The sequence below is a fragment of the Pagrus major genome, chromosome 8, assembly GCF_040436345.1.
Source record: "Pagrus major chromosome 8, Pma_NU_1.0".
Taxonomy (NCBI): Eukaryota; Metazoa; Chordata; class Actinopteri; order Spariformes; family Sparidae; genus Pagrus; species Pagrus major.
In genome coordinates this window covers 33873416-33899753 of record NC_133222.1, presented here as the reverse complement: position 1 = coordinate 33899753, position 26338 = coordinate 33873416, and the positions used below count along the sequence as shown (strand labels likewise).

The window sequence follows — 26338 nt, the reverse complement described above, 5'->3', positions numbered from 1 at the left end:
CTGAATTATGGATGTCATGTTTCTTTTCATGTTCTTTCTTTAGGTTTTGTTGTACAAATGAAAATTGAGTTCCTGCAAACAAAAGACATGCGACTACAGACCAAGATAGGCTTCCTTATATTTTGCAATTCTTACAAATTCTTGTAGTTCTTGAGTATCACCATGAAATTCCTTTTTATTTCCTGTCTTATACTACTTACACCACAGCAGACACTTTGACTTCTCATGTCAGGGAATTCACATCATTGTTTTGCAATTAATCATAGTAAAATTATATTAGTTTGACTAATTTCAAAATGCATGTGTATGCTAGATGCGACTAGAGGAACATAACGATTTCATGTCATTTGGGTCAACCAACCCTTTAAGCTGCCTCTTAATCATTGGCAAAATATCTCTTGCTGTGCTATGCATGTATTGTATTAACCACAATGAGCTAACAAGCATGTTTTGCTTTTTCACTTCTCCTGTGAGAGGTGGTTAGCAGTTTCTCCTCATCTCTTAGAAAGACAAGGATGGAGCAAACAACCCAAATGAAACAAAAACTGCACAAATCATAAGGCATTGTCATTGCTGTGATCTCCACGAGCAGTCTCTCACCTGAAGAATTTTCATGTCTTTCTTAAAGGACTCAGGTCTCATTTTGCTACTGGCACAAGGAGGCCTCCCTGAAGGGCTCTCTGCTGACATCCTTTTACCGGGACCCCTAAGAGCACACAGTGACACAAACAAACAATTTGTATTCAAACATCTCCAAGAAAACTGACATAGACTGTCAGACTGTTAAAAGTATCAGGTAGACAATAAATTGTGCTGTCTGGCATTCAGGAGTCCTGAATGATCAGATAAATATTGGGATACATAATATTAAATATTGGGATACATCTTTTCAGGCCACATATTGTTACATTTCAGTAACAAAATGTTTAAATCAACTTGACATATAATTGCTACATGCAAAACCTAATACATTTCTAAGACTTAATTGTAATTTATGCAAATTGTCATTTGACAAATAAAAATACTGTATGTAATGAGCAATTTAAAAGAGGATCAGATGTTTTCTTATGTTTAAAATGAAATCAAAGCTAGTGACAGCCCACACAAGTCACATTCGTTTTTACTACCCCTTTCTTTTCATTAAGGTACTATAAGTTACTTGTCCCTCTTGCAGCTCTATTCTTGCTCAGATCTAAATTAGAATTACATATACTTAAGTGACATAAATTGGCAGTTTTAGTCTATATTGTTTTTGTTTTTAATTTGTTTCACTTTCATATCACGTGTCTTCATCACAAGCAGCAAATTACCTCCAGTAATGGGTATAATAATTTGCAGAGATTCGCAAAACAACGACGCTTCGTGAATGAAACTTCTTTTCTAAGGTATAGCTGTGCTGTGCTGCTACTTCTTTTACTTTTAAATCTGGTTTGTCAGTTTTAAAACACATTTCTACAAATAATAACTGTTCTATTCCAACTTACTTGTAATGGAAAATGTGAGCCTTTGTGTCTATGTGTCCAAGTTTGTGTGTGTGTTCTGTTTTCTCACCCTGGTCTCCCTGGTGGAGCAGGCTCCATGATCATGCGGCAGATGCTGAAACAGGTCTCAAAGACTCCACTGTTCTCAATAGTGAAGCTCTGGGTTTTCTTGCAGCCCAAAATCAGTGGACCAAAGTTGATGTCACATGCAGGTGTGATCTTGTATCTAAAGAAGATCCACACAGCAAGTCACAATTTATGATTCTCAGAACTACCTCCTATCAACAAAATAATGAAGCTTGCAGGTTGTGGTGGGTTTGGTAAGTGTCACATTTCTAATAACATTTGCAACACAATCTAAATCTATATATTATATAACAGAGGCAGTATAAATCAAGCCTTAACCTGGAGAAGACAGACTTGACTGAAACGTTGATGGGTAAGCTGGTTATGATTTCTTCTCCATGTCCAGTGTGGGGTTCAATGACCTGTAGAAGAGATAACCCAAATCTTAACTTGAGTGCATTCTGCAGCATTCAGTAAATCATCAGCTTTGATTCAGTTTTTTTCTTTTTAAATAAATGTACAAATTTGAACTCCATTCGAGTGACTCGCAAAAGCAAGTTGTACTTCCATGACTCAGCTTCAGCCTTGTATTTTATATGGGCAAACAAATTGAACCAGATAAAAGCCTTGAAAGTTCAATGAAATGTTTTGGGAGCATCTTGTTTCCACTTTTAACATTAATGCAATGTTTTGTGGTTGTTTTTTGCTTTGTTTTCTGAATTTTAAAAGCATAGAAAATGTTGTGTTTTTTTTGTACTTTCTTGTTTACAGTTGACATTCAGACAGCAAAAAATGGGAGAGAGAGGGGTGCAACAAAGCACCACAGCTTGAGTCAACCCAGGGATGTGATTGTATGGGATGCATCTTAGACTACTCGGACACCATGAAAGATCATGTTTGTATAATTCTGTTAAACTAGGATATTGAGTTGGGCTGTAACACTGTGATACTTTGGAAGTGCAAACTAAAACTGCTTTCCTTTAACCAGAGAAAGGCACTGCTGAGGGCATACCTCATCATGAAGTAAAAGTAAAATCAATCATCATGGTTTAGTACTAAAACTCTGAATACAAAGGAAGAAAATCCTTTCCCATTTCACTATGACTTCAATATATAGATGAACCTCCAGCTCTGTGATCATTAATACCAGTATAAGGCTCAAACCTGGCATGATAGAATCGGTTTCTCTCTGATTAAGACTTCCATATTGGGCCTGCAGAGGATCTGCACTACTGTGGGCTTCTCATGGGGAAATAGACTACCACTCTTGGGGGACACCTTGAAAATGGAGTCGAAGTTTGGCTGGGTTGGCTCAGTCTCCTGAAATGTAAACCTTGTGGAGAGAAAAGAATGCAAATTAACAATTCTACTAGTTCCATGGTGAGATCGAGTTTACTCACATCAATGTGGATCTCAGACTGATACTTTCTAATACTATAGTACAGTGTTAAAGTGGCTCTGTGGAACTTGTGTGTTGTGCTGGTAGCTGGTCGTTTATGTTGGCCAACTCTTGCTCTTTGTTATTGGAGCGGAAGGAGGCACTGAAATGAGGCTCTCGAGAACATTCATAAAGTCAAAATCTTTAGAGTCCTTCACAAAGAAATCCACAGGAGTAACGTTAAAAAACAAATCGACCACAGGCTTGTATAAGCAATCGAGAGAGACAGAGAAGGTCTCATTTTTGACATACAATCCACTGTATCCGATGTAACAATCCGCTCACATATGGACAATAAAATAATATTAATTTACATAAATTGTGACAAATTATTACATAGAGCCCCTTTAAATAAAAAAAATAGCAGTTCATACTCACCTGTACGCTATTTCATATTTTTCTTTGTTTTTCATCCTGAGAGACAGTTTTGTCTCTTCAAAGACTTTGATGGTTCCAAAGTCCAGACAGCCATCTGCCACAGAAACCAGAGTATATTGTCTTTAATTATTATGACATCAGAGCTGCAGTTTAAATTTATCATTATCACCTCACAACAAAAAGGTCAGGGTCAACAAGAAGAAGGGTTAAATCTAAATCAGAATTGCGTGCACCTTGATAGAATTAGAGAAGAAAATATTTGAAAGCTCAACCAGTTTGTACCTGGTATGATGTCCAGAGCTATATCATATGCTTCAGCAGTGAGATGAATGTTTTCCGTGTGTATGATGCCTAGAATCTTCTCCACATCAGAAACCTAAAACAAAACACACAACACATGCTGCACTTCCTGTAAATGCAAACAGATATGTGAGATACCCAGTTTGACACAAATCACCTTACAGACACCTTCCATCTGACTATTCCACATTTTAATCCTCCAAGACTTTCAAAGGTACTTTTGACTGCTTGCCTACATCAACACTGAAACAGCACTTTCATATTGAGCTTACATATACTTCATATTGTACTTCATACTCATTTAAGCATGTGTACTTCTAGAGTTTTATTCTACCTCCAGACGTAAGATCTTCTTAATGTGGAGTGGCCTCCTGGCCCTGAAGTGCACAACCAGGGCTAAAGAGGACTTAGGTGAGATGATGCCATGATCCTGTGGCACAGTGAACCCATCACCCAACTCGTCTACACCCTGCAGTCTCCAGGACGCTGGCAAAGCTGTCTCATTATGCAGCATGACACTGCGGCTGTCCTGCCTAGAGAGAGAGATGGTAGAAAGGTAGGTTGAGCAGAGAAAAGGACAGAGGGAGAGGGAACAATTGCTGTTATCGCTGTGATACGTTGTATATTTTGACTTTATCATGCTGCCTCTTTCTTTGGTGCGGGCTCAATGTGCTTGGTGAAAATCACTTTCTTAGCTACTGTGGAAAAATAATTTGTGATATCTGATTTGGAATTCTATATTTTGATACCTGTGCAGCAAAATCCTGTCGAATTGCAGATGCTTGCTGTCCAGCTTCAGCTCTGGTCGAACACCCCAACAGGAGAGGTCGATGATGACATGCTCTGGATTGTCCTTGATACTGCAAACAACACTCTCCCTAATTTGTCCATGTTTTGTTGGGTAAGCCCACACAGTCAACTCCTGGCAGGACAGAAGAATATTTACATGTACCAATGCTGTCACAGTAATCTGTGTTACTTCAACAGATGTTTTTATTAAAAGTGATCTGACTGAGAGGTAACAGCAGAAGAAACAGACAGTGCTATGGTACCTGTTTCTGGCCAGGTTTGAGAGTCATGGCGGGGGGGTCCAGCAAATATGTGATGGCCTGGGTATCCTGCTGGAACTGGAACTGGACCTCAGCCTCCAGGCCTGAATTGTTAAGAATCACCAGTCTCTCTGTGTTTTCCGGGTATCTGTTTTCCTTGTATCTACATAACAGAGACACATGTGAATCTCTAAATCAGGGGTCTGAAACTGCCGGCCTCTGGGACATGCAAAGTGTTCAGTAAGCACCTGTGTCATTCATCAAAAATGTATCTACAAAGCAAAATAGCAGTCATGTTCAGTATTTGTTGAGTCAGTGGAAGTATTGAACAGAGAGGTAATAACTCAACTCAACTCCTTTTCCTCATTAACGTTATCAGGTTCTCTGTTATGACTGAGTTTAAATCCGACATACTGCAAAAAAGGCACTTTTGCTTTTCACTTTAACAAAAAATCCTCTGTCATCATCCTGTGAGTCAGCTCTCCTAACTCTCTCGATGCTTAATGTTCAATGTGACTCCTGTTGTGCTGCGGCTCTGCTGCTGGCCCCACTGCTGCACGGAGTAGATGCCTCCAGCAGGTTGTAATGGTAGCATCTGTCAAGGAGGGGGCAGTGGGCAAGTAATGCAGTCAGTGTCCGACCACCGTGTAACACTGACTACTGCCCCATGCAAAGTTATTTATTCAGAAAAAAGATTTGCACTCACTAATGTGCATACAAATGTTTACGTCTGTTTGCGGTTTGTCCTGCAATTGGGTCCAAACCCGACGCGTTACAGAATGTTTGCATTTTTGTATTAATATGTTACTAATAGAAATAAAAAACTAAATTATCAGAAATATTGCACTTTCTTGTACTTAAACGATGAAGTAGCCCTCGTACGAGATGATAACACCAGCAGTGGCCCCAAGCTCATTTGAGTTTGAGACCTCTGCTCTAAACACAAAGCCTGATACAAACACACTAAGCCATTCACTGACATCACTCTGCCTCTCACCTGTCTCGGGTCTTGCCACAGAGTAACGGTCCAAACTCGAAGTATCCAGGTTTGATCACGTAAGTCTTCCGGATTCCTTCTTTTATTTGTGACACCTTCTCACTGAGGGCAAAAAGTGTCCTGGGGAGACCACATATGATAGCTTAAGTCCAACTGTTCATGTTTGTAGGTTAGATAGGAACGAGATTTTAGCAATAAAAGCTAATATGGGTTATTTATGTAGTGTGTAGTGTTGCAGGCTGCTGTCTGGCTTAGTGTGACTATCTTCTCTGCCTATGATAGAATGCTGACATTACTGCTTTATGAAAGGTTTGATTGGCATGCGGAAACATCTAACAGTATTCTGAAATTACACCCTATTGGTTCTTGAATTTCTCAAAGGAAACACATGTGATTTACAGAGCAGATATGTACTGTATAAAGTAGCAGACAAAGAATGCAATTTTATTTCAGTCAGACTTTAAACTTTTCAAAATCTTAATTTTTAAAAGTTTTTAAAAATAAAGCAACTTCATTAAAGTTGTATTCAGCATCAAGTAACACCTCCTTTTCCTCTCTTTAACATTTGTGTTACTGCATTACATCATTAACCAAAGCTAACTGACCTGTAGTCTTTGGAGATGGAGGGGTAGGAACAAATTCCTCTGCAGAGGAGCTGGTTCTGTCTTTGGGACCCCAGCAACTCAAAATTGAAGGTCTGCTCAAATGTCCCTGGGGTGTCCGAGTAGAACCATATCCTCAGAACCACCTCACCATTGGCTGGTACAACCCAGCGAAATGTTGTCAAGCTGCGCACAAATACATGCACAAACCCACACGCACAGTTAAATGACAACAACCAAGCAAAATCATATTATGTTCTTGTCGTGTGTGTCTGCGTGGGGTTTCCCTTACCTCTGGCTGCGCATCAGCTCTAAGGCTTTTTGGTGTAGGTCTTCTGGTGTTGGTTCGATTTCAGGCATGGAGGAGACATGTACCAGTGTTCGTTTCTTGCTCCTCTGACTCTCTCTGCCCTTTTTATCCTGGTCCTTTATTACTGCGCTCTCCTTACGGCTGCCTTTTGCACGACTTTTGGAAGGTGTTGCTGCTACCTCTTCCTTTAGTGTGATCAAACATAGACAAATGCCATTTTGATTTTAAAATCTTTAAATCTAATTTCAATTTGTACTTTTGATTTATTAATTGTTTTAAACTGGTATCATAAACCTGTGTGACCATGATAAAGATGATTGGTAGCTTGTATTTCATGACAGGACTCTTGGCAGTTTATTTAAATTTAGACCACATTTCCTGTAAATCCTGCAGCTGGGTGCAGGGTGATGATCTTCCACACTGCTAATTATGTGTGTGTTTATTCATTCCCTTTGCTTTACCTTTAAAACTGATGCTTGTACGTCTTCCTCTGCATCTTTCTTCTCCTCAAGCTGTTCGTCTAGACTTGAGGGAACCAGGAAGGTGAAACAGTCAACGCTAAGTTTACTTTGCAGCCTGTTTGTGGGGAAAGGAACCATGGAGAAGGTGGTAGGAGGAGGGATGGGTGGGCCACTGGGTCCCAACCCCAAATCATCCAACACCTAATGAGACCAGATATGAACTGATGAAAAAAGTGTTTGGCTACATTTTGGGGCACATTCAGTTATTTTCACTAACTACAAAAACAGAAAAAATCAGGCAAGCCATACTTCTTCCAGTGGTGGCAGAGTGTTGGCTTTCAGCAGCTCTGTGACACTTGGATAGTCTTTCCCTGTCAATTTCAACACAAGGTGAGGGACGATGTCCTGTGGAGACACTTTATCTCCTGACTCCGTCTGACTGGGCATTGGAGACATGGCCTTGTTATTGGCTTTCTTGCTCCTCTTGCCAACAGGGGTCTGCGTACAAAAGATGAAGATAGTGATACTAACTACTAGTAATAATAATCATTGTCATTTCTAAAAATGTATAAGGGACTAACAGTTAATACAGAATTTCTCTTCTGAAAGAATGTATTATTATTGTAAGCGACCATTTTGTTGGGCTTGGAAGAAAGGTTAAAATGTAAGGGGCAGTTTATAACAGAATAAAGAAGAATAGCAAAACTTTTCCAATTTTCCAAGCAGTGTAAACTTAAATACAGAAAAAATACAATTGGCAAACAGTCAGCGAACTCACCTCTGTGGCATCCTGTGACATTGGTTGGGTTTCTTCACTGGGGAACGGGACCAGCAACAAACCCTGGGCTCGGTCCCAGTGCCGCAGGATGTGCTCCACCTGCTCCTGCCTCTGCTCATATGCACTGAACTGCAACTGCAGCTCATCCACACTGGACTCGATGAACTGCAACTGCGGCTCATCCGCACTGGACTTGATGGACTGCATCTTCGGCTCATCAACACTGGACTTGTTGGACTGCGACTGCGGCTCATCCACACTGGACTTGATGGACTGCAACTGCGGCTCATCCACAGTGGACTTGATGGACTGCGACTGCGGCTCATCCACAGTGGACTTGATGGACTGCAACTGCGGCTCATCCACACTGGACTTGATGGACTGCAATTGTGGCTCATCCACACTGGACTGGATTAGGGAGAAAAGGTGTAAAGTAGTAGTAGCAAGACAATGACAAATATACCACAAGCATTTACATTTGACATATTTGTTGACATTTATTGTGGGAAAAGGCTCATTGTCTGTGTGGTGGTCGTTCCACAGATTACATGATTTGATACAGATTTACTGAATATTACAAAAACAATTGAAACTCTTGAGTTGTGACAGGAAGGCATCCTTCAAACATTCAATGCATCTGTTGACTAGAGAAGAAATGAAACAACTGTGTTTCCTGACCACCAATTACACACTGAGAGTGTGTACTTATTACTGCTCATGGAAGCTTGAATGTTATTTTGGTTAATACACAATTTTGTTTATAGAGGAGTGTTGGAATGGGATACATATACAGACCTGATTTCTCTCTAGCAAGTTCTTCTTCCTTGATACTTCTTTGGTATCCTTTTTTCCACCTGTCTTGCTCTTCTTCTTCAGCTCTTCTTCTCTCAACCTCTCCATCTCTTGCTCGTGCATCTTTTCTTCCTGCTCTTTCTTTCTTCTCTCCAGCTCCCTTACACACAAAACATGAACAACTAGAGGGTTCAATGAGGATCTCATCCATAAATGCAGATTTACAATCCCATCTGGCATGTATTCTATCATATCTTTATCTATATTTTCCTATATCACTTGTTCCTCCTTAACAACTGTGCTGCTTCTTTACTTTCATTTGATCATCTCTATATTTCGTTGCTCAACCACTTTGGTCCTTCTGCATCAGGGTTGCATTCATAATCAGAACATTTCAAAAGGTATCCAATCCTATCAACTAAAGGTACAAAAAAGCACAGAAGAATCATATAGCCTTAAATTGAATGAATTTGATGACAAAATTAATCAAATTAAGCTATAACTAAACAGACTAAAGGAAACTAAAACAGATCATCATTTCTGCCCAGCAACTTCTAGATTTACGCACTTGTTAGGAAAAGTTTAAAAGTCTACCATTACCTACTGTAAAACTTTCTCTTGTCTAATATTTATGTGAGTTTCACATTCCCATGACTCATATCAGTCACTGAAACACATTTAACTTCATTTCCTATTCCCTCTATATGTCTGTCCAGGTATACCACTGTTCTGGTGTCACCATTGGCAGCTGTACTACCAATATTTACCTCCGCCAAGGAGGTCATGTTTTCAACCATGTCCATTTTTTTGTTGGTTGGTTGATTCGTTGGTTTGTAAGCAGGATTACACAAAAACTACTGAATGGATTTCCACAAAATGTGGATGGAGTATGGGTCTCGTCCCAGAACAGAGATTTTTGTTCATTTCTCTTGGAATAATGCATGGATATTAATGAAAAAAATCATACAAAGTACAAAAGGGGACTGTTGGGCCTTGGCAGAGGGATGCGCTCTAATGATTGCCATTCTACTTTCTGACTTTTCTTCCTTATGACACAGCTGAACTTGTCTTTGTGTCTGCCGAGTTGTGACAGCAGGACTGAAAGCTCCTTGGTGTGAAAAGTTTTATTTTTAGTCTTCGGTAACATTTTTGTGACTTGACCAACAACAGAGGGGCATTTGATTATGGGGATAATGATGAATCCTCAGGAACATGCATGCCCTCAAGCACAACAGACATTCATAAGGTTGAAATTAGCAATTTGTCCAATTAAGAGAGATTGATGAAACCGACATGGGACAGCCGTACAGGCAAACCTCACAGGAAAACTAATAGGATAAAAAAAAAAAAAAATAGGATTAAAACACCGCCCATCCGCCCATCCTCCAGTCAATACCTGAGTTTCTTCTGTTTTAGTTTCTCTCTGTATTGCTGGACAATATGCTCTTTCTCCTCCTCTGGCAGGGCATCATACTCCTCCTCATCCAGCTCCTGCAGCCACTGCTCCTCCCTGTCATCTTTTTCTTTCTGCAGAGCCACTGAGATACACACAAAGACAGGTCCTTACCAAATAGAAATAATAATACAATAACTTCAATGAGGTCTGTCCTCTGTTATGTTGTGAGTGATCTGGTGCATTCTTTACCCTCAGTTTCTCTTTGCGTTCTCTCCCGTGCCTTCAGGGCAGCGTAGGAGTCAGATAAATTGACAACATAGATGCGTTTGCGGTTATTAAGCGCCTTGAGAACAACTTGCAGTGTTGTTGCCGCTGACTGAGTGTACACAGTCTCCAGGCCACTGATCACTATGCCACGGAGACAATCGCTTTGCTGTTATCACGACGGCAGCACCAACACCGATGACAATGACAAGACAAAGACAGCAAACATGAAAAGACACAAGTGAAACTTAGAAACTCAGCCTCTATTAAGGGTTAGACATAATACATTTGGGATATCTTTAGCACAAAGAGTTGGTCTTTTAATGTCTGCATGTTGCATTTTGCTTCAAGGAGGTCTTGTCTAAACTATTTGTAAGGTCCTGACATAGTGCCCTAGCAGTTATTCAGATCCATTATCCATTTTTTAATGTGTCACACAATAAACTACTACAATATGTAGCATATACACTGTTGACACGATGTCTTATTTCTAAAGGGAAAAACAGTGATTACATTACCTGAAATCTTTCGGCCAGGATATCAACAAGTAGCTGTTCAGGCAAAAGATTGCTGAGTGTGGTCACATCTCCTCCCTAAAGCAAAACCACAACATAGGAATAGTTTTATCATATTTAATTATTACACTGTACTCACAATGGAGTATAATCCTTGTACACCCAAAAAGCTGACCTAAAAGAGAGATTTTGCCAAAGATACCCTCATTTTACAGAAGCCTATGTAGTGTTCTTGGTGAAATGGAAGTTCACCAGCACTGTTTTGAACTGTTAGATTTCAGTGAATAATTTCTGGTGAGAAACAGGTTGTCTTCATTTATATATCACTCTATTTTTTGAAGAGGAGTGTGTTATTACCGCACAGAGGCATAAAAAAAGAGTATACAAGAATGTTTGAATTCCCAAACATGGATTACAAGAGATAAACAGCCCAATGTCACACTTAAAAACACCAGAGGATTTGAGAAAATGTACCAGGCAAAGGGTAAGATGTGTGTTTTCATTCTCCTGAGGAACCTTGGAGTCATTTCCACTGCAGCTGTCATTGCTGGCCTTTGCAAGAACCTCCGCATTATGTGAAGCTGGAGCTGACTTTTGAGCTGAATCTGAGGCTTCAAGATCTGCTGCAGGTACTGGTGCCTTGGTTTCTTCAATGGCCTGAGCTGGAGGCAGATGGATGTATTTATTTTCACCTTCATTTACAAATTCAAACTGAACACTTTGCTCTTCTGCACCAGTGTCTTGTTTAAATACTGAGGATTAAAAATGCCCAATTACAAGCACAAGGCTGTTTTAAACAATAACAGTCTTCTACTGTTGACAAGTGAGTCGTGCCTGTGAAAAGGTTGGTGATTAAATGCTTTGTTAACTGGCACATTGTAGGTAGGTTAAAAGCACTAGTCTGTGCATCAAAAGCCACTTCTTTAACTTGCAGGCTACTGGAACTCTCCAAACAGATACACAAATACAGAAACTCTGGTGAGTACCTAGACAGAACTGCAGTGCATGCACAGTATCTTATGCTTACCAGTGTTTTCAGCCTTGTTCTTAGCATACTGAGCAGCAGTGCAGTCATAAAGCTGTCTTGCAGTCAGGCCAACAGGTGAAGTGCCATTTATCAGCACATCTGTAACCACAGCATCAACACTCAGGCACGCCCCTCCGTAGTGACGCGCTAGGCCAGCTGCTGTAATGCTCTTATCTGGAAAAAGTGGAGGCACAGGACACACACATATTCTTCAATCCCAGCAAACTGAGTATGATCGTGTTTTCTAAAACCCTTGGTCTTCATATTTGATTGAAATATCAAGACTCTGCAAAAGAGGTGATGTTATTTTACTTGATCAACTGAACAGAATCTAATTTTTTTAAATGCTTCACCTGTCAGTGGGGCTCCATATACAACAATAGCAATGCCTCTGCGGTTGCGTGCAGCCAGACCCTCAGGTGACAGGTCAACACACATGTGACGGGCAAGCGCTCTGGAGACGGGAGTCATCTCTAGCTGCCCCAGTCTCCCACTGCTTCCCTCTTTGGTAATTTCTGTAACGACTGAATGTGCGAAAGACAAGCTTTAGAGAGAAATGAGATGCAATGACGCTGAAGTTGTGCCTATGTCTGTGGAAATTACAGTGATATAAGACTTGTAAGCATGTTAATTTCTGCTTTTGAAATGGTTATACTCACGTATTTCAGCTGGTTTCACACTTAGAGTGTTTATTTCTTCCTCTTTACTCTCTGGTAGGTCAGCATCGTTTTGTCTTGACATCTTTTCTTCCTCATGTGTGGCACCCGTCCCACCTTCTTTTTCATCCAAACCTACCTTCAGATCTGCTGCACACAGGTAGATTAGATTAAATTGAAACACGTATACACCAATACGGTGGTTAGACACCTGAAGGTATATGATTTCAGTGTTTGTAGATGAACACGGGTGTTCCTGAAACTACCATTATCTTTCAGGTGGGAGCAGAACTCCTTGTAGTAGTCGAGCAGTTCTTTGGGAAGACCTTCTCCAGGGGCCCTGGGAGGCAGCAGTAGTTTCTTGTTTTCATCATAGTCCTGCATCAGACGCAGGATCTACATGGGATGAAGTAGCGTGAAAAGATGGGGAACAGACAGAAAACAATTGAATGTTGATAATTAGGTGAGGGGCCTGGTAAGGAGATAAGAAAAGAGTGGAGCTTGGTTAGGAAATGGTGTTACATTCTGAGGGCAACTCATTTTTTGTCTGCCTCTAAGTGGGAAAGATTGAAAGGGAAAGATTAGGTAAAAGAGTGTTCTGTTAAAAAAGCTAAAACTAAACTTTAATACAGTATATTTTCCAGTTAGAGGTAATAATTAATACAAAACTGGGCATGATCCCTTGTGACTGATGGCTTTGCTCCCCCCTGGTAGATGAATGGTTCATAACTTCTGGCTCAAGAAAGGTGGTTGCTGTTAGTTTTACATTAGACTGTAGCCAAGGAACTTAAAAACAGAAGGAAGGGTCATTATGTTACCGAATCTTGCTTTGGTGCCAGCGTGGTGACACCTGTATTAAAGTCGAAGGAAGATGCATGGAGAAACACACGAAAACACATCGTATGACTTCTAATGAAGAAATCTCTTCAGAAAATGAAAGTACACTTTTTAGAGAGTAGATTAACCACTGTTTTTTTTTTTTTTATCAACACACTGTTACTCCCTCGATTTTGTTTGGGAAAGGCTCCTGTTCACAGAGTAATTGCAGTCTCATCAACGATATTTGGTCAGACCAACCATGTTTGATCACAATATTATTAGTTCTGTCAATCATTTGGGGAAAAAATCAGTGATTTCAGGTTCCTTGGCTGTAGTAAAAGTAGACAATGCCCTTATAGAGACTGAATGGTACTCTATATTCAGAGTATCATTATCTAACAAACTGGCACCCTCTCATTCCAACGTCCTCTCTATTTCTTATCCCTTTGCAATCATTCAGTGTTTTATCAATGGGACCAGAGAGGTCATCACATAACCCTGGCAAATGAATAGTACAACACTCATCAGGGACATTGTTTCTGAAACATGAGAAAAAGAGACCTACCTTTTCTTCCTCGAGATACTGTGTGTCCATCTCCAGGCAATAGAACTCAATGGGGAAAGAGCAGGGGTTTCTGACGGTGACCTCAGCTTCAGTCTCTGTGCTGTCAGGCATGCAAGGCCCCAGCTCCAGCACAGGTGGGCTGAACTCCAGTTGTGGCTCTTCACCCTGTCCCTGGGCTGTAAGGAACACCTGCTGAGTGCTCTCAGCCACACGGACCGCAAGCTGCCTGCTGTAAGCATGCTGCAAAGACATATACAGTAGTGTTTACCCAGTTCATACAGGCAGTACATTTATTGCCATGTTGCTCTGCTATGCATTGTGCCAAACTCTAAAATCCACTCAGGTTCTTACCCCTCCAGCAGGGCTGAACTTTATCTGGACATGAACTCGTTCACCAGGGGACAGCATACCGGAGCTGGGAGTCATCTCAAACACCACTGGAGGTGGTCGCAGCTCCTGCAAGATCTTTTTACGCTGGTGGAGAGGCAGGAACTTATCTACCTGAGTAAAAGCAAGACCAAAGGCAAGAATGACCCAACTGCAGTTATATTCTAAACAATGGGTGATCCTAAAGCTAACAATGACAGATGCTATGTAGAAGTAGCTTTGTTACATGGATATCAAATTACAAAATGAATTGGAAAAGTTCATTGAAATTTCCACAAAACTGTTTTACCTTTTTGAAAGGCTTCACCACCTCAGCGATGCTCCAGCAGCAGGGCACAGACTCGTGATTAATCAGCTGTATTGTCTTCATCTGGTGGGGAAGGTTATATAACACAAGATTTAGAAGGTTTTCTGTGCAGTCTATTGCCTGTTTGGCTGAAAAAGACAGATTGATAGATGTTCAGTTAATCCATGGACTTCATGTTGCTTCAGCATAAAATCACCAAGCACAGTTTTCAGCTAATGATCTGATCTCTTTAAAGATAGGCAGCATCAACCTAGTTCAAGTACTTCAAGTATATCAAAAAAAAATCAGTCTGAGCAATGATGAACTCAACTTGATCTGACCACAAGATGGCACCACAGTGGGGCAACAAACTGGTCTCTCATTAATACAGTCATTATTGTTCCTAACACACACTCAGCAGTGTTAAGCTGTTTACAGAATCTGTACATTCGCCTTCTTTCATATTCTCCTACTTTTACATAAAATCACCAGTAAAAGTACATTTTCAGGAAACAACAAGAAACCTTTATGGGCTGCACAACAGCACCTTGTCATTCCATGTTATCAAGTTGTATTACCTGACACATGCCACACTGCACATTGTCAAATAGCAGTGTGTCAGTGGAAACAGTGACAGCCGGCACAGTTAGCACAGCACACATCCGCACCTGGACCGTTGGACCATGTGTGACCTGTAAAACCAAACAAAATCCTCTCCTGATTAAGGTCACAATGCTACTAATCAACAAGGCCGACAAGGCCTAAAAAAAAAATGCACACAGAAATAATGACAATATTTGTGCACATGTATATACTTGTGCATGTCCATGTGTATTACCTGTATTGGCATGATAACACTTGTGTCTCCCATCTTCAGGTTGGCTCCTTGGGGTTCTAAGTTGACTGTAAATGTCTGTGTCTCACCACACGGCAGGTTTTTCACTCTTTCAAATTCTGTACTGAAACCTTTGAAGAAGCAACACACTCAAAATCAGTTTTATGGGTTAGGGTTAAGCAAAGTGGAGAACATTAAGGAGAAATAGAAAATAAAAGCCTGGTGAACACACAAGGGTTTATATCAGAGAAAGGGTAGAATACAGGACTAAAGAACACATTAATGATGCAGCATTCCCTTTGAGAACATTTCATTTTAGGCATTATCCTCTTCCTCTGCTCTCCTACCACTTGAGGATAAGAGGCTTATGTTAGCATACCCATGCACTCAATATAGGTTTAATCAGAAGAATTATAAATGTGTAAATGTGTCTCTCCAACTAAAAAAAAAGTTCTACATTTTGGGCTGTACACTCATCTGCGTTATGCGTTAATAATGAAACATAGAAGGAAAGATCACTTCCACTGTCAAATCTGTCCATTAAATATAAAACTATTTAGGAGACGGTTAGTTGATCTTAGCATTATCACTGAACACAGGAAGAAAGAGCTAGCCTTGCTCTGTCCACAGAGAAAAATATACCTACAAGCACATATAAAGCTTACACATCAACACATTGTTTGTCTTGTTTGTTTAATCAGCAAAACAGAAGTGTAAACAAGTTGTTGTTTTAAGGCAGATAATATGCTGGTTGGGCAATAGATCAAATGTATTTTCCCACTAGCCAAAATATTATTCTCTGAAGTCTTAAAAAATGTCATTGTATCGTAATTTTCTACTTCCCAGTCAGTATGCACATGATTGCACGACTGAAAATGATTGTTTCTGTGTTATATGTATATCTGTATCTGTATATCTGTGTTGTATGTGTGATTTTGTTGCATAATTGTGGTAGAGTAATGCCAAGATATCACATCTTGGCATTACATTACAGAGATTGCAAAAAAAAAAATGTAAATGCCACAGAACCTTAAGTATTGCGTTACCTGTTCCAACAAGAGGTTTGAGATTGGCATGGAAGGACACAGCCACTGACCCAGTATTGGTGACATTTACAGTGTGACTGAGGACTTGGCCTGGAATGACATAACCAAAGTCCAAAACATACTCTGGGAGCAGCAGCCTGGCGAAGTGGAAAAAGGTAGGAGTGAAGACATGTATTAGACAATACAGCCATGTCACACATTCAATTTGTCAACCGAAGCAGGGCTTGGTAATGCTTCAGTTTTATGATTAAATGAGATTCAATAGAATTGTTTTTGAGTTGGCATGATCATAATGTGTTATCAGTTCATGAGAATATACAACTGAAAGTTCTATTACCAAGAAAATCATCATGTAAAAAGGACCAAATTCCTTATTAAAGTCCTGGCTTTAAATGTGTGAGGCGTTTTATTTTTTTATTTGAATGGAACACATTTCTATGTCTTGAAAGTCATCCTGATTATTTTATATCTCATATTGTGCAGTATACATCTGTGAAAGTTAAACAAGGGATCACAACATGGCTCGAATGAAAACAGAAAATGCGCACCGTGACATCTGTCAATTTCCACAAGAACCACAGAACAAAAACATACCCAGTCAAAGATTATTCATAAAGCCAAACAGTTTGAATCGCACAACACAGTTCTCACTTCCGTCCAGTGAGTTGACCATCTGTTCAGCCAAACTGTGAATGTGTGTGTGTGTGTGTGTGTGTGTGTGTGTGTGTGTGTGTGTGTGTGTGTGTGGCTGAACATACTTGCTAAGTTTGTGCCACTTTCTGGAGGACCCTTGTGAGTCGCTGCGCTCCAGCAGGCTGCCGGTCACAGCGAGAGCATTCTCTTTGACCAACATTCTCTCGATCTCCATGTGAAGCAGCTCTTCATACTGGACGCAGCAGGCAAAAGGGAGAAATTGAATGGGGAGGGGCACACAGAAGGAGGGGTACATAAACACTCAAAAGTTACTGAGAAAGTATTGAAGAGTTACATAAGCAACAAACAGCACAGTCTGAATCATAAGAATAATAACAGTAATACTCATCTTCTCTTGTATTATATGCTGTTTTGTATGCTGTCATATGTATAGACTCTTTTTTTGAACTGTTGTTGTATCTAGGTGAACCATAATTTCAGATGTCTAAAATTATCATTCTGACTGCTCATGTTGTAATTATGAATTGAATGTCTAAATATAATAATGGATAATTAAGCAAAGCCTTTTTATTAATGAGTTAAAGTTCATCCTCTTCTCTTACTTCCACACAATAACAACAGAAAGTCACTGATGTCAGGGTTTGTTGTTTTTTCATTTTCTTTTTGTGGTATGATGTTGCCAGTTTGTTAGGTTTTACAGAGGTGTTGCAGATTATCTATGGAAACAGTCTTTATCATTATCATTACAGTATTAGCTTTTTTCATTTAAGTGGTTCAGGGAAAATGTTAAGGAGGTTGCAGGACAAACATACAAAACCATGAGTAATTGCTGATGGGATAAGCAGAAAATAGCATTTTCCATTGTAATTCAATGGTTCTTGTCTTCTCCCTGGAAAATCAATACAGAGATAAGAAACAGGGGAAGCCCTGCAGAATAGGCTGGTTACTATTTTAACCGCACAGATGTTGCGGAACTGCTTTGCCAGTGTGGAAAGAAATCACATGTGGAATATGTACTGTACACTGTATACTGTACAATTACCACAATGGCATGCAAAATGTCTTAACACATCTAAAAAAAAAAAACAACAATCTAATGGTATGTTAAATTTGCTCCCTTCTAGTCAAACATCTCAGGACACACTTATAGTATGGGATATCACGCCCCTGGGTGGACGGCCTGTGGACTGCTAGCCAGCTACGGCTAGTTAGCTCTGTTTCTTTAGTAGGCTATAGCCAACGCAAAGTTAGCTTGATAGCCCCTGCTGGTGGTTGCCTCGCTTGGTGAGTGTTGCTACCCACTTAGCCACAATTTTCGTTTAGTTTTGTCCACAAGCGTTGTATCCTGGAATGAGCATCAAGCCTAAACATGCAAGGAAGAAGTCTTTTGTCCGCTCTGTCCTCAGGAGCACAGCTTATATGAGTCACCTTTGTGAAGAAAGCCCTGGGAATGATTACCGTGGTATGACCTCCTCACTGTTGTATGTTGAGGGGTTGACTGAGTTTGAGCCAGAGCCCTCCCAGAGTGTTAGCCAGCTGCAGCTTGCGGTGGCCGCTCACCATGATGATGTTGATGTGCTGGACATCAGATTGGACATTATTTTAATGGAGGATGAAAAGAAAAAGATGAAACATCCTTCTCCTCACTGTACCGCAGGTTTCCTTCCTCCTGATCCAAAGGTCAAAAACTGCCTGCCCATGTTCCTGGACATTGAGTTAAAGGAAGTTTCACCCAAAAAATTTAAATTCAGTCATTATCTACTCAAACTCATGTCAATGGAAAGTTGGATGAAGTTTCGTAGTCCACATCTCTGGAGCAAAACAGTGTTGCAGCTCAGAACAAAAAGATGATGCAGACGATTTTACGTATAGGCATCATGACATCTATGATCACTGTAGTGCTGCCACTACAGCGTTTCAATTCTGGATTCAGGTTCACTCAAGCTGTGAGAGGAGGCTGACACTGATCACTTCTTGCATGTTGGCTCTCCTCTTTTCAGCTCAAAAGCATTTTTGTCCAGATCTGACAGGGCACCATGTTCTGATGAGGACAAACAAGCAGGAAACCCATTCACTTCCCCTCTTTAAACTGGTGGGCGACCTTCATGCTTTATCTGCGCATCCCTCTTGTGCCCAATTCACTTTGGATGACTCCTAGGTTACAAGGTCCAGAATGCCTCGTATTTGCAGAAGATTATCCCTGCAGCCTACACCTCTATGGCTTTTGAGCTCAAGCACTTTTGTAAAGTTGCTTTTGCATCCAAAGATCAGTGTGTGCCCTGTGTCCTGTGTGAAGCACCCTCAAAGACTGCACTCAGAATGTGCCTTTATGTGACCGTGTCAAATGAAAGGGAACAAAACTTTTGTTCCCTGAAGGAGGGGAATGCTAGGTGGCCCCACTGCACAGCAAGGTGCGATGAAGAGCAACTATTGAACTGAGGAATGACCATGGTGATGGATGTGCAAGTGGAGCCTCACAAGTCACCACAGATCATTTGTCTTAAAGGACACAGGGGTGTCTTCAGTCAGGTCACCCAGGGGCATTATATCCCAATCTGTATGTGATGTGCCTCGTTCTCTCCTTCCTGATCTTTAAAACAACATTTTGGAAGATACAAGATTTTCATCACATAACATCAATGTTTTTTAATTTTAGTCACTGACAGTGAGTGTGTAGTCGGCCTCTGTTGTTGCTCCTCCATCAGTGGTAATTCCGTTCATAAACTCCTCTCTGACTCTATCTGCCTCCACAGCTGCTCTGGCCTGCAGCATCACATCACTGTAGCGCTCCTCAGCTGGAAGGGAATCACAGCATCACATGAGTGCAGAAATAAAGAGTTGTGCTTTCAATATTTGTTAACATGGAGATGTGATCATTAGGGAGGCCTGTCCATCAACCATACGTTATGAGCTTAGTGTCTAATACAAAAGGTATTAGAAAGTAAAAACAGCAAAACATGGATGAAGTTCGAGGGGAACAGCTATGTTTTGTAACTGACTTTCTTCTCTGACAATTTTCTGATGAGGATCAACAAACACTTACATTAAATTGTAAGCTCTTTCCGTTGACAGGTGTGGACTAAGTTTTACTAAGTTTGAATTGTCCATTCCAATGCACAGAGAACAGTTCCTTCTGATGACACTATAATAGAATGAATGTACAATATAGCTGTTCATCTGTTGCAGATGATTGTGGCTAAAGGAATAAGCATTTTAATAAATAAATAACTGTTAAGTAAGGATATGATCTAGTCTTTGTGTATCAGTGCATGTCTATGCTTACACAGGTTTCGTGGCAAGTTCAGGCTGATCCTTGGGAACACTCCCTTTCCTCTCAGAGTGATGTCCTGTGGTGACTGGTGAGCCACCTGCAGCTGAAGCCGCTTCTCAAACACCCCAGGGACACCCGGGAGGTAGAGCACATGGAAACATTGCTCTGCACCAGCATTGATGTAACCCTGACACACACACACACACACACACACACACACATACACACAAGTAAAAACAACTCTTTTACATAATAAATGACCCTCCCACATCTGAAACAGTCCTAAGATGAACTCTCACCATGGGGGGGATGACAACAGGCTGTCCCAGTCTGACCTCCTGTCCATTCGTATTTTGCTCAGAGTCATTTTGCTGCAGCTCGGCCTCTTCCAGGGCCTTCCTTTGTCTGACTGCCTCCTCATCTGATTCATCCTCTCTTTGAGGGTCAGTGATACTATATTCGAAGCCCACTTTGCCAGTATTCCTAAGGGTCAACTCAGCTTCAGCTTCATGATCAAACAGCTGAAAGAAAAAGAGATTGTAAGGAGAGCAAAATGCTGCTTCTAAGAACTATCAGTTTGTTAATTTCCTTTAAGGAAATGTGAATTAGCTTTATTGCAAACAGAATGTTTTGGTCAAACTACTCCTCCTTGTGTCCCCTGATGGTGTGGGTGTCTTGCAAAGGCTATACAATAAATCATCAGTTTTCTAGAAAAGCATGCAAGGTGTTTTTTGCTGCTTGTGGTTTATGGTAATAAGATAGAAGTAGAGGAAGAAAGTTTATTCAAAAATGTTGCTCAAAATCTGAAACTGTTCAAAGTCGGTCACTTAAAAGGGGGTCGTTTCAGGACTTATATAACTAATAATAACTAATATGGATAAATCTAATCTTTGATGTATGAAAACAACACAGAGAGTTGAAAGAGAGAGAGAGAGACAGCAAGAGAAAGAATAGTGCTGAACAGACAGGAAGGTCAGAGAGATGTTCTGCTGAATCGCTCATTTCAACTAAATCAAAAATCAATATGTCCTTGTTTTGAATATCAATGATAACCGGTCTGGATGGCTTGCATACTTAAAAGGGGAGTGGAAGTGCAAAAGACCAAAGTATGAAAAACTATGCAGGGACATTCAAAGATAAAGTGATTCCTGATGTCTTTATATTATGTGTATTCTAACGACTCACAAGCACCTATATCACAGCATGTCCCTCAGCGTCAAGATTCAGTGTTGATAAAAAATAAATGGAATGTGAAGATACAGTATACATGTCGATTAACAGACAAAACACCAAAGCAAATAACCGCGAAACAGACAAAATACAACAAACACACCATCATCCACAATCACAATTCTGTTAACACAAACTGTCACACTCCCCCAGGCCTGTCTGTGTCATTTTCAAACGGAAGGGATTCATCATTTCCCCAAGGTTTGAGAAAATCTAATAAGTTTAGTCTCAGATATCATGTGTCACACATAGATGAGCAAACAAAAGAAAAAGGAAGAACAAGAACACAAAAGGCAGGATAAGATAACAAGGAGGCATATTAACATAAACTATGGAGAGTTGCTTAAAACATATCAAAGGAGAGTTTTGGCTTTATGTGAGCAACAGCGACCAGTGATAAAACCTGCCTCCTGTGCCACTAACAGCATCTCCAGTCCCTCCAGGCCCCTAACCCTAGGCTTAACGATCTGCACATATGAAGCTGAAACATCACTATTCGATTGGAAGAGCCTGGTGGGATAAAGAAGTGAGATGCTTAGCTCTCTGTATACGTACCTGCAGGCCAAAGTCAATATGGGCAGAGTCTAGGCTGTAGCTGATCACAGATGACTCTCCTCTGAGTTTGATTTCGTATGTTGGGCCCTCCTCTACACGGCACTGTGCCGTTACTTCTCTGCTGACATTTTCATGGCAGGAGAAAAAGATTGTGACCAGTTGCTCTTCTCCAGGTGGTAGATGACCATAGTTAGGCAAGATATCAAACACCTACAGACACAAAAAAAACAGTAGAACTTACAAGATGAATTCTGAATTCTTCCAATGTGCTGCTGAGATACTCCAGTGAAAGGAATAGTTTAACATTTTGGGACATGCACTCGTTCACACTTCCACGTCTTTATGCTAAGTTAAACTAACAATCAATCCGGCTTCATATTTAATGTACAGATACGATTTTTCATCTCATCTAACCTTTTGGCAAGAGAGTAAATATACGTATTTCCCAAAAATGTCATATAAATACTAAATGCCTTGTAATGTTTTTCTGAATTGTTTGCCGGACAATAATGTTGATATATTTTTTGCAATGTATAAAGTAGAAGCAAATATGAAGAGATTGGTCTAATACATGACAATGACAATGATTAAAGGGGAACTATCATGAAGAATCCTCTGTGTTGTAAAATATTCTCAGTATTCTATTACATCAGTGCATGAAAAAGTAGAAAGACATTCTGCATGCTGACACAGAGGGGGCTCTCCTCACTGAGGTTTACAATGCAAAACTTTGTGTACGTGCATGGGTGTGGCATGTGCATCTACCTCCACAGTAAGAGCAATGCAGCATAGAGACAGGGAATGAGCCCTGACACACTGGAAATCTAAGGGAAACCTTGATTTGTTTACATGTGAACATTTGCCTACCTGTGCAATGCTCTGTGTGCTGCTCTGTCCATCTGCAGGAGAGGCTGCTGTAGAGGAACTCCACCCTTCTTCAGTCTCATTTTCAGGATTGCTCTGCTCCAGCATCTCTGTCTCCCTATAAGGGCAAAAGGATAAAAACAAAACGAGCCTAAAGTTAAATATTTATTTCCCACACATTAAAAGTAAAACTGCACAAATAGAAACAATAAATAAGCATGCATTCAATGAAACACATTCATTCCAGCTTCCTGGAAATAGACAACCAAAAGCCTCAAGATATCCATGAGGTGTGAGTAACACATGAAAATGAAAATATCTCAGCATGTTGTACATTTAATGTATCATTAACGCATACTGTTATACCCAGGTGGAGAAGAAAATCTTTAGCAACCACATCCCAAAGAACTCTGACACTCATTTTCTCTCTCTGTTCTACTCTCTCCTTCCCTGTGGGATCAGACTCGGTGCATCCATCAAGTTAATTAAACAGAGTGTTCTATAATTAAGAGGAATTTTAATAGGCAAGCAGCAGGAAACAGGTCAGGATAGATTGCAGTGAAGTGCTGAATAAACATGGAAGAGAATGAAAGAGATTTAGTGAGTGAAGCCATCTCAAAGCTGGGCCGGACAAGTTCTATATTAAATCACCAAACACTGGCTATGTTATTGCCTGGGCATGTGTTGGTGTGTGTGTGGATGTGTACGTCTCTGTGTGCATAAATGTAAGGCAGCATTCAGGTCTGCACGCACATTTGTCAGAGTTCCAAAGAATGCTTCAGTATTGGTGTGTCAGCTTGTAATTAGTGGATGGCAGTGATGCTACCAGCAGGAGGCACTGTTGTTGTATGGTCAGTCTGTGATGGCTGCTGTTTAAAGGGACAAGTTGGCCTGACATCTCGCCTTGGGAAGATCACAAATTAGTATGTCCGGCAATGTAAGATGTAAGGGCGAACGGATACTGCAGGTCAATGTCCTCAAAAGCAGGCTGCGTTTTTGGTTGATGAGAGTATGTAAGAGCCCATAAGAACCATCCCCACCCCCTGTGGAAAAACAGAGCGTTTTAAAATGTGGGTCCTCTAAGAAAGAGTTTAGACCCACTGGTGCGGACGGAGGAACAGATGGTGAGACAGCACATGATGACACTGCAAGAGCTCAGCTCAAAACAGAAATAGCATACTCTGACATTCTCACATCTGTCTCTCTCTGGTCCATCTATTCTTTCTTTCATGCACACTGTAGGTGCGACTGTGTTTAACTGGAATCCTATGTTCAGTCGCACTGAAATCTACACATCAAAAACTACTGCACCACAAACGTCTCACTTCCAGCAGACCGTTTGAAGAAAAAAAAAGTGACGGGGATCAAGAATGAGTGAGTTTGAGTCTGAAAAATTACATTGCTACAGACAAACAACAGCCTAAAATATTAAGCTTGCTTCAATTATTTTTACGATAATTTTAATAACTAGAATCATTCACAAAGATAGCCAGTTTCATTTCTCTCTTTTGCAAAGAGTGTGTCATTTTATTATTATGATAATGAGAAAGGGGGTGCCTCAATTACTCCCAGTGATACGGGAGTAAAATTTACTGCTAGTTTACACACTAAACCTATTATACACGAAGATGTATTGTTACAATCAGCTAACATTCTTAAATTTACAACATCAAAATGCTATTTACACATTCTGAAATGAAAATATTTTAAAATATAACACTGATGAGGACCCTTCCGTTGCATCATGGGTATTCTTTACTTTTGTAGCAGTAAAAAGGAAATTGTTATGGTAGTAGGGCTGCACTTTCTATACTGTAAGCTTGTTAATGCAAGACCTTTACCTAAAATGGAGCATTTTGCATTGATGTAATACTGTAATACTAAAAAATACATTTTCTATGTTCCAATCCTGTGTCCTCGTCTTAATTGTCCATTTATATCTGTCAATATGCTTATCTTGCGTCCAAATATATTTTTTTAATATTTGTTTTTTATCAAAATCCCTCTCTTCCAATCGAATTGGGGTTTGACTTGACTTTTACACTTGATCGTTGGCTAGTGTGCTACCTTGGCCAGAACAATATCATAGTAGTAGTATTAGTAGTATCTTGACATCTTGAGCTTCAGGTGCTGGTACAGAGCCAGTGCCTACTCTGGAACCAGTTCTTTGTGTTTCAGCTCCGACCAGGAAAACTGTTCCAGAGTAGCACCAACACTTTGCTGGTCTAGAACAAAGAACCACATGTATCAGGGGCTGGGGGCAGGATTATTGTGACCAAAGACCAACTAAAACGGCTTATGACCGCCATTTTTAAAAACCAGAGCTAGTGTAGCGTGTTTCAACTTATCCACTCAACAAAAGATTATATCTATTTTCTCTACTTGAAGCAACAGTGGTCCGAGGACCAGTAATGTTTGGATGCCAATGCAGGCATGCAAAGTCAGGTGCAAAACTTATAAAGAGTCAATGTCACCATATTTGTTTCAAGTTTCATAGTTGTTACTAACAATGCTGGAAAACTGGAGATATATACAGCGACCGAATGATGTGACTGTACGGTGGCTCTCATGCCAGTGGAAAAGCAAACTGGTTGTTAAAGGGTTCATAGGTTGAACTAACTCCGAACCAGCAGTAGCACCAGCCCAGATGCAGCACTTTGTTTGCTTTGTTCAAAAAGGGGTAATAGTAGCACCACTGATCACTGTGGCAGTCAGGTTGATACACAGGAGTGAAGCTAAACCCACTTTTTAAGTTAAACTGTTATCTAAAAGCTCTCTTCCCAGTGGTAAACGGTTCTGCATCAGAACAGATTCAAAAGTGACAGTCATGAGATACTTAAATTGTCATTCGGTCACCGCTAATTGATCAGAATTATAGTCAACAATGTTTCCATTCTTGTACCTAGATACTGTCAAACAAAATGTCATTTTTCTCTGGCATAACCTCAGCTCAAGCTCAACATCCTTTAAGAACGAGTTATTAGTTGTGAATGATCACTAGGTCATTAAGTTGTCCATCATGCTGCTTACAAGTAACTACATTGCAGTCAAAAACGGTAGAATAAGCTTGAGCTTTACAGTTGACTTCTTGCTGATATAGAGGCCTCAAAATGAAGAAGTTACAGTATTTAAATGTATCTTACTGCCTCAATCTATCAGTGGTAAGTTGGATAGAAAATAGTTAGCTCTATTGAAATTCCCCTCTCCAAGGGCTGCAGTGTAATTACTGATAGGGATGTAATTAGCTGAACATGGCAAGATAGTGCAGGTTTTGTGAGGGAGAAAGGGATACTTTAGAGAGTGTGTGCGCACAGAG

At 40.4% G+C, this 26338-nt stretch overlaps 1 protein-coding gene across 1 annotated transcript in view; it reads right to left on the bottom strand.

The window, feature by feature from the left end:
* The window catches only part of hydin (HYDIN axonemal central pair apparatus protein), an 80343-nt gene that overhangs the window by 20864 nt on the left and 33141 nt on the right, over positions 1 to 26338 (bottom strand). The window contains exons 24-59 of the mRNA XM_073472813.1: positions 23026 to 23140; positions 22159 to 22368; positions 20673 to 20894; positions 20386 to 20560; positions 19767 to 19897; positions 17207 to 17334; positions 16449 to 16585; positions 15406 to 15533; positions 15146 to 15259; positions 14571 to 14651; positions 14246 to 14395; positions 13895 to 14134; positions 12777 to 12906; positions 12514 to 12660; positions 12208 to 12378; positions 11855 to 12028; positions 11302 to 11489; positions 10826 to 10905; positions 10298 to 10476; positions 10049 to 10190; positions 8656 to 8800; positions 7861 to 8268; positions 7392 to 7580; positions 7083 to 7283; positions 6604 to 6806; positions 6315 to 6497; positions 5710 to 5829; positions 4716 to 4875; positions 4413 to 4585; positions 3998 to 4196; positions 3646 to 3739; positions 3364 to 3457; positions 2712 to 2880; positions 1887 to 1969; positions 1552 to 1707; positions 601 to 706 (exon numbers count right to left, since the gene is read on the bottom strand). Of these exons, the coding sequence (XP_073328914.1) occupies positions 601 to 706; positions 1552 to 1707; positions 1887 to 1969; positions 2712 to 2880; positions 3364 to 3457; positions 3646 to 3739; positions 3998 to 4196; positions 4413 to 4585; positions 4716 to 4875; positions 5710 to 5829; positions 6315 to 6497; positions 6604 to 6806; positions 7083 to 7283; positions 7392 to 7580; positions 7861 to 8268; positions 8656 to 8800; positions 10049 to 10190; positions 10298 to 10476; positions 10826 to 10905; positions 11302 to 11489; positions 11855 to 12028; positions 12208 to 12378; positions 12514 to 12660; positions 12777 to 12906; positions 13895 to 14134; positions 14246 to 14395; positions 14571 to 14651; positions 15146 to 15259; positions 15406 to 15533; positions 16449 to 16585; positions 17207 to 17334; positions 19767 to 19897; positions 20386 to 20560; positions 20673 to 20894; positions 22159 to 22368; positions 23026 to 23140 (5725 nt within the window). The remainder of the gene's footprint in view (positions 1 to 600; positions 707 to 1551; positions 1708 to 1886; positions 1970 to 2711; positions 2881 to 3363; positions 3458 to 3645; positions 3740 to 3997; positions 4197 to 4412; positions 4586 to 4715; positions 4876 to 5709; positions 5830 to 6314; positions 6498 to 6603; positions 6807 to 7082; positions 7284 to 7391; positions 7581 to 7860; positions 8269 to 8655; positions 8801 to 10048; positions 10191 to 10297; positions 10477 to 10825; positions 10906 to 11301; positions 11490 to 11854; positions 12029 to 12207; positions 12379 to 12513; positions 12661 to 12776; positions 12907 to 13894; positions 14135 to 14245; positions 14396 to 14570; positions 14652 to 15145; positions 15260 to 15405; positions 15534 to 16448; positions 16586 to 17206; positions 17335 to 19766; positions 19898 to 20385; positions 20561 to 20672; positions 20895 to 22158; positions 22369 to 23025; positions 23141 to 26338) is intronic.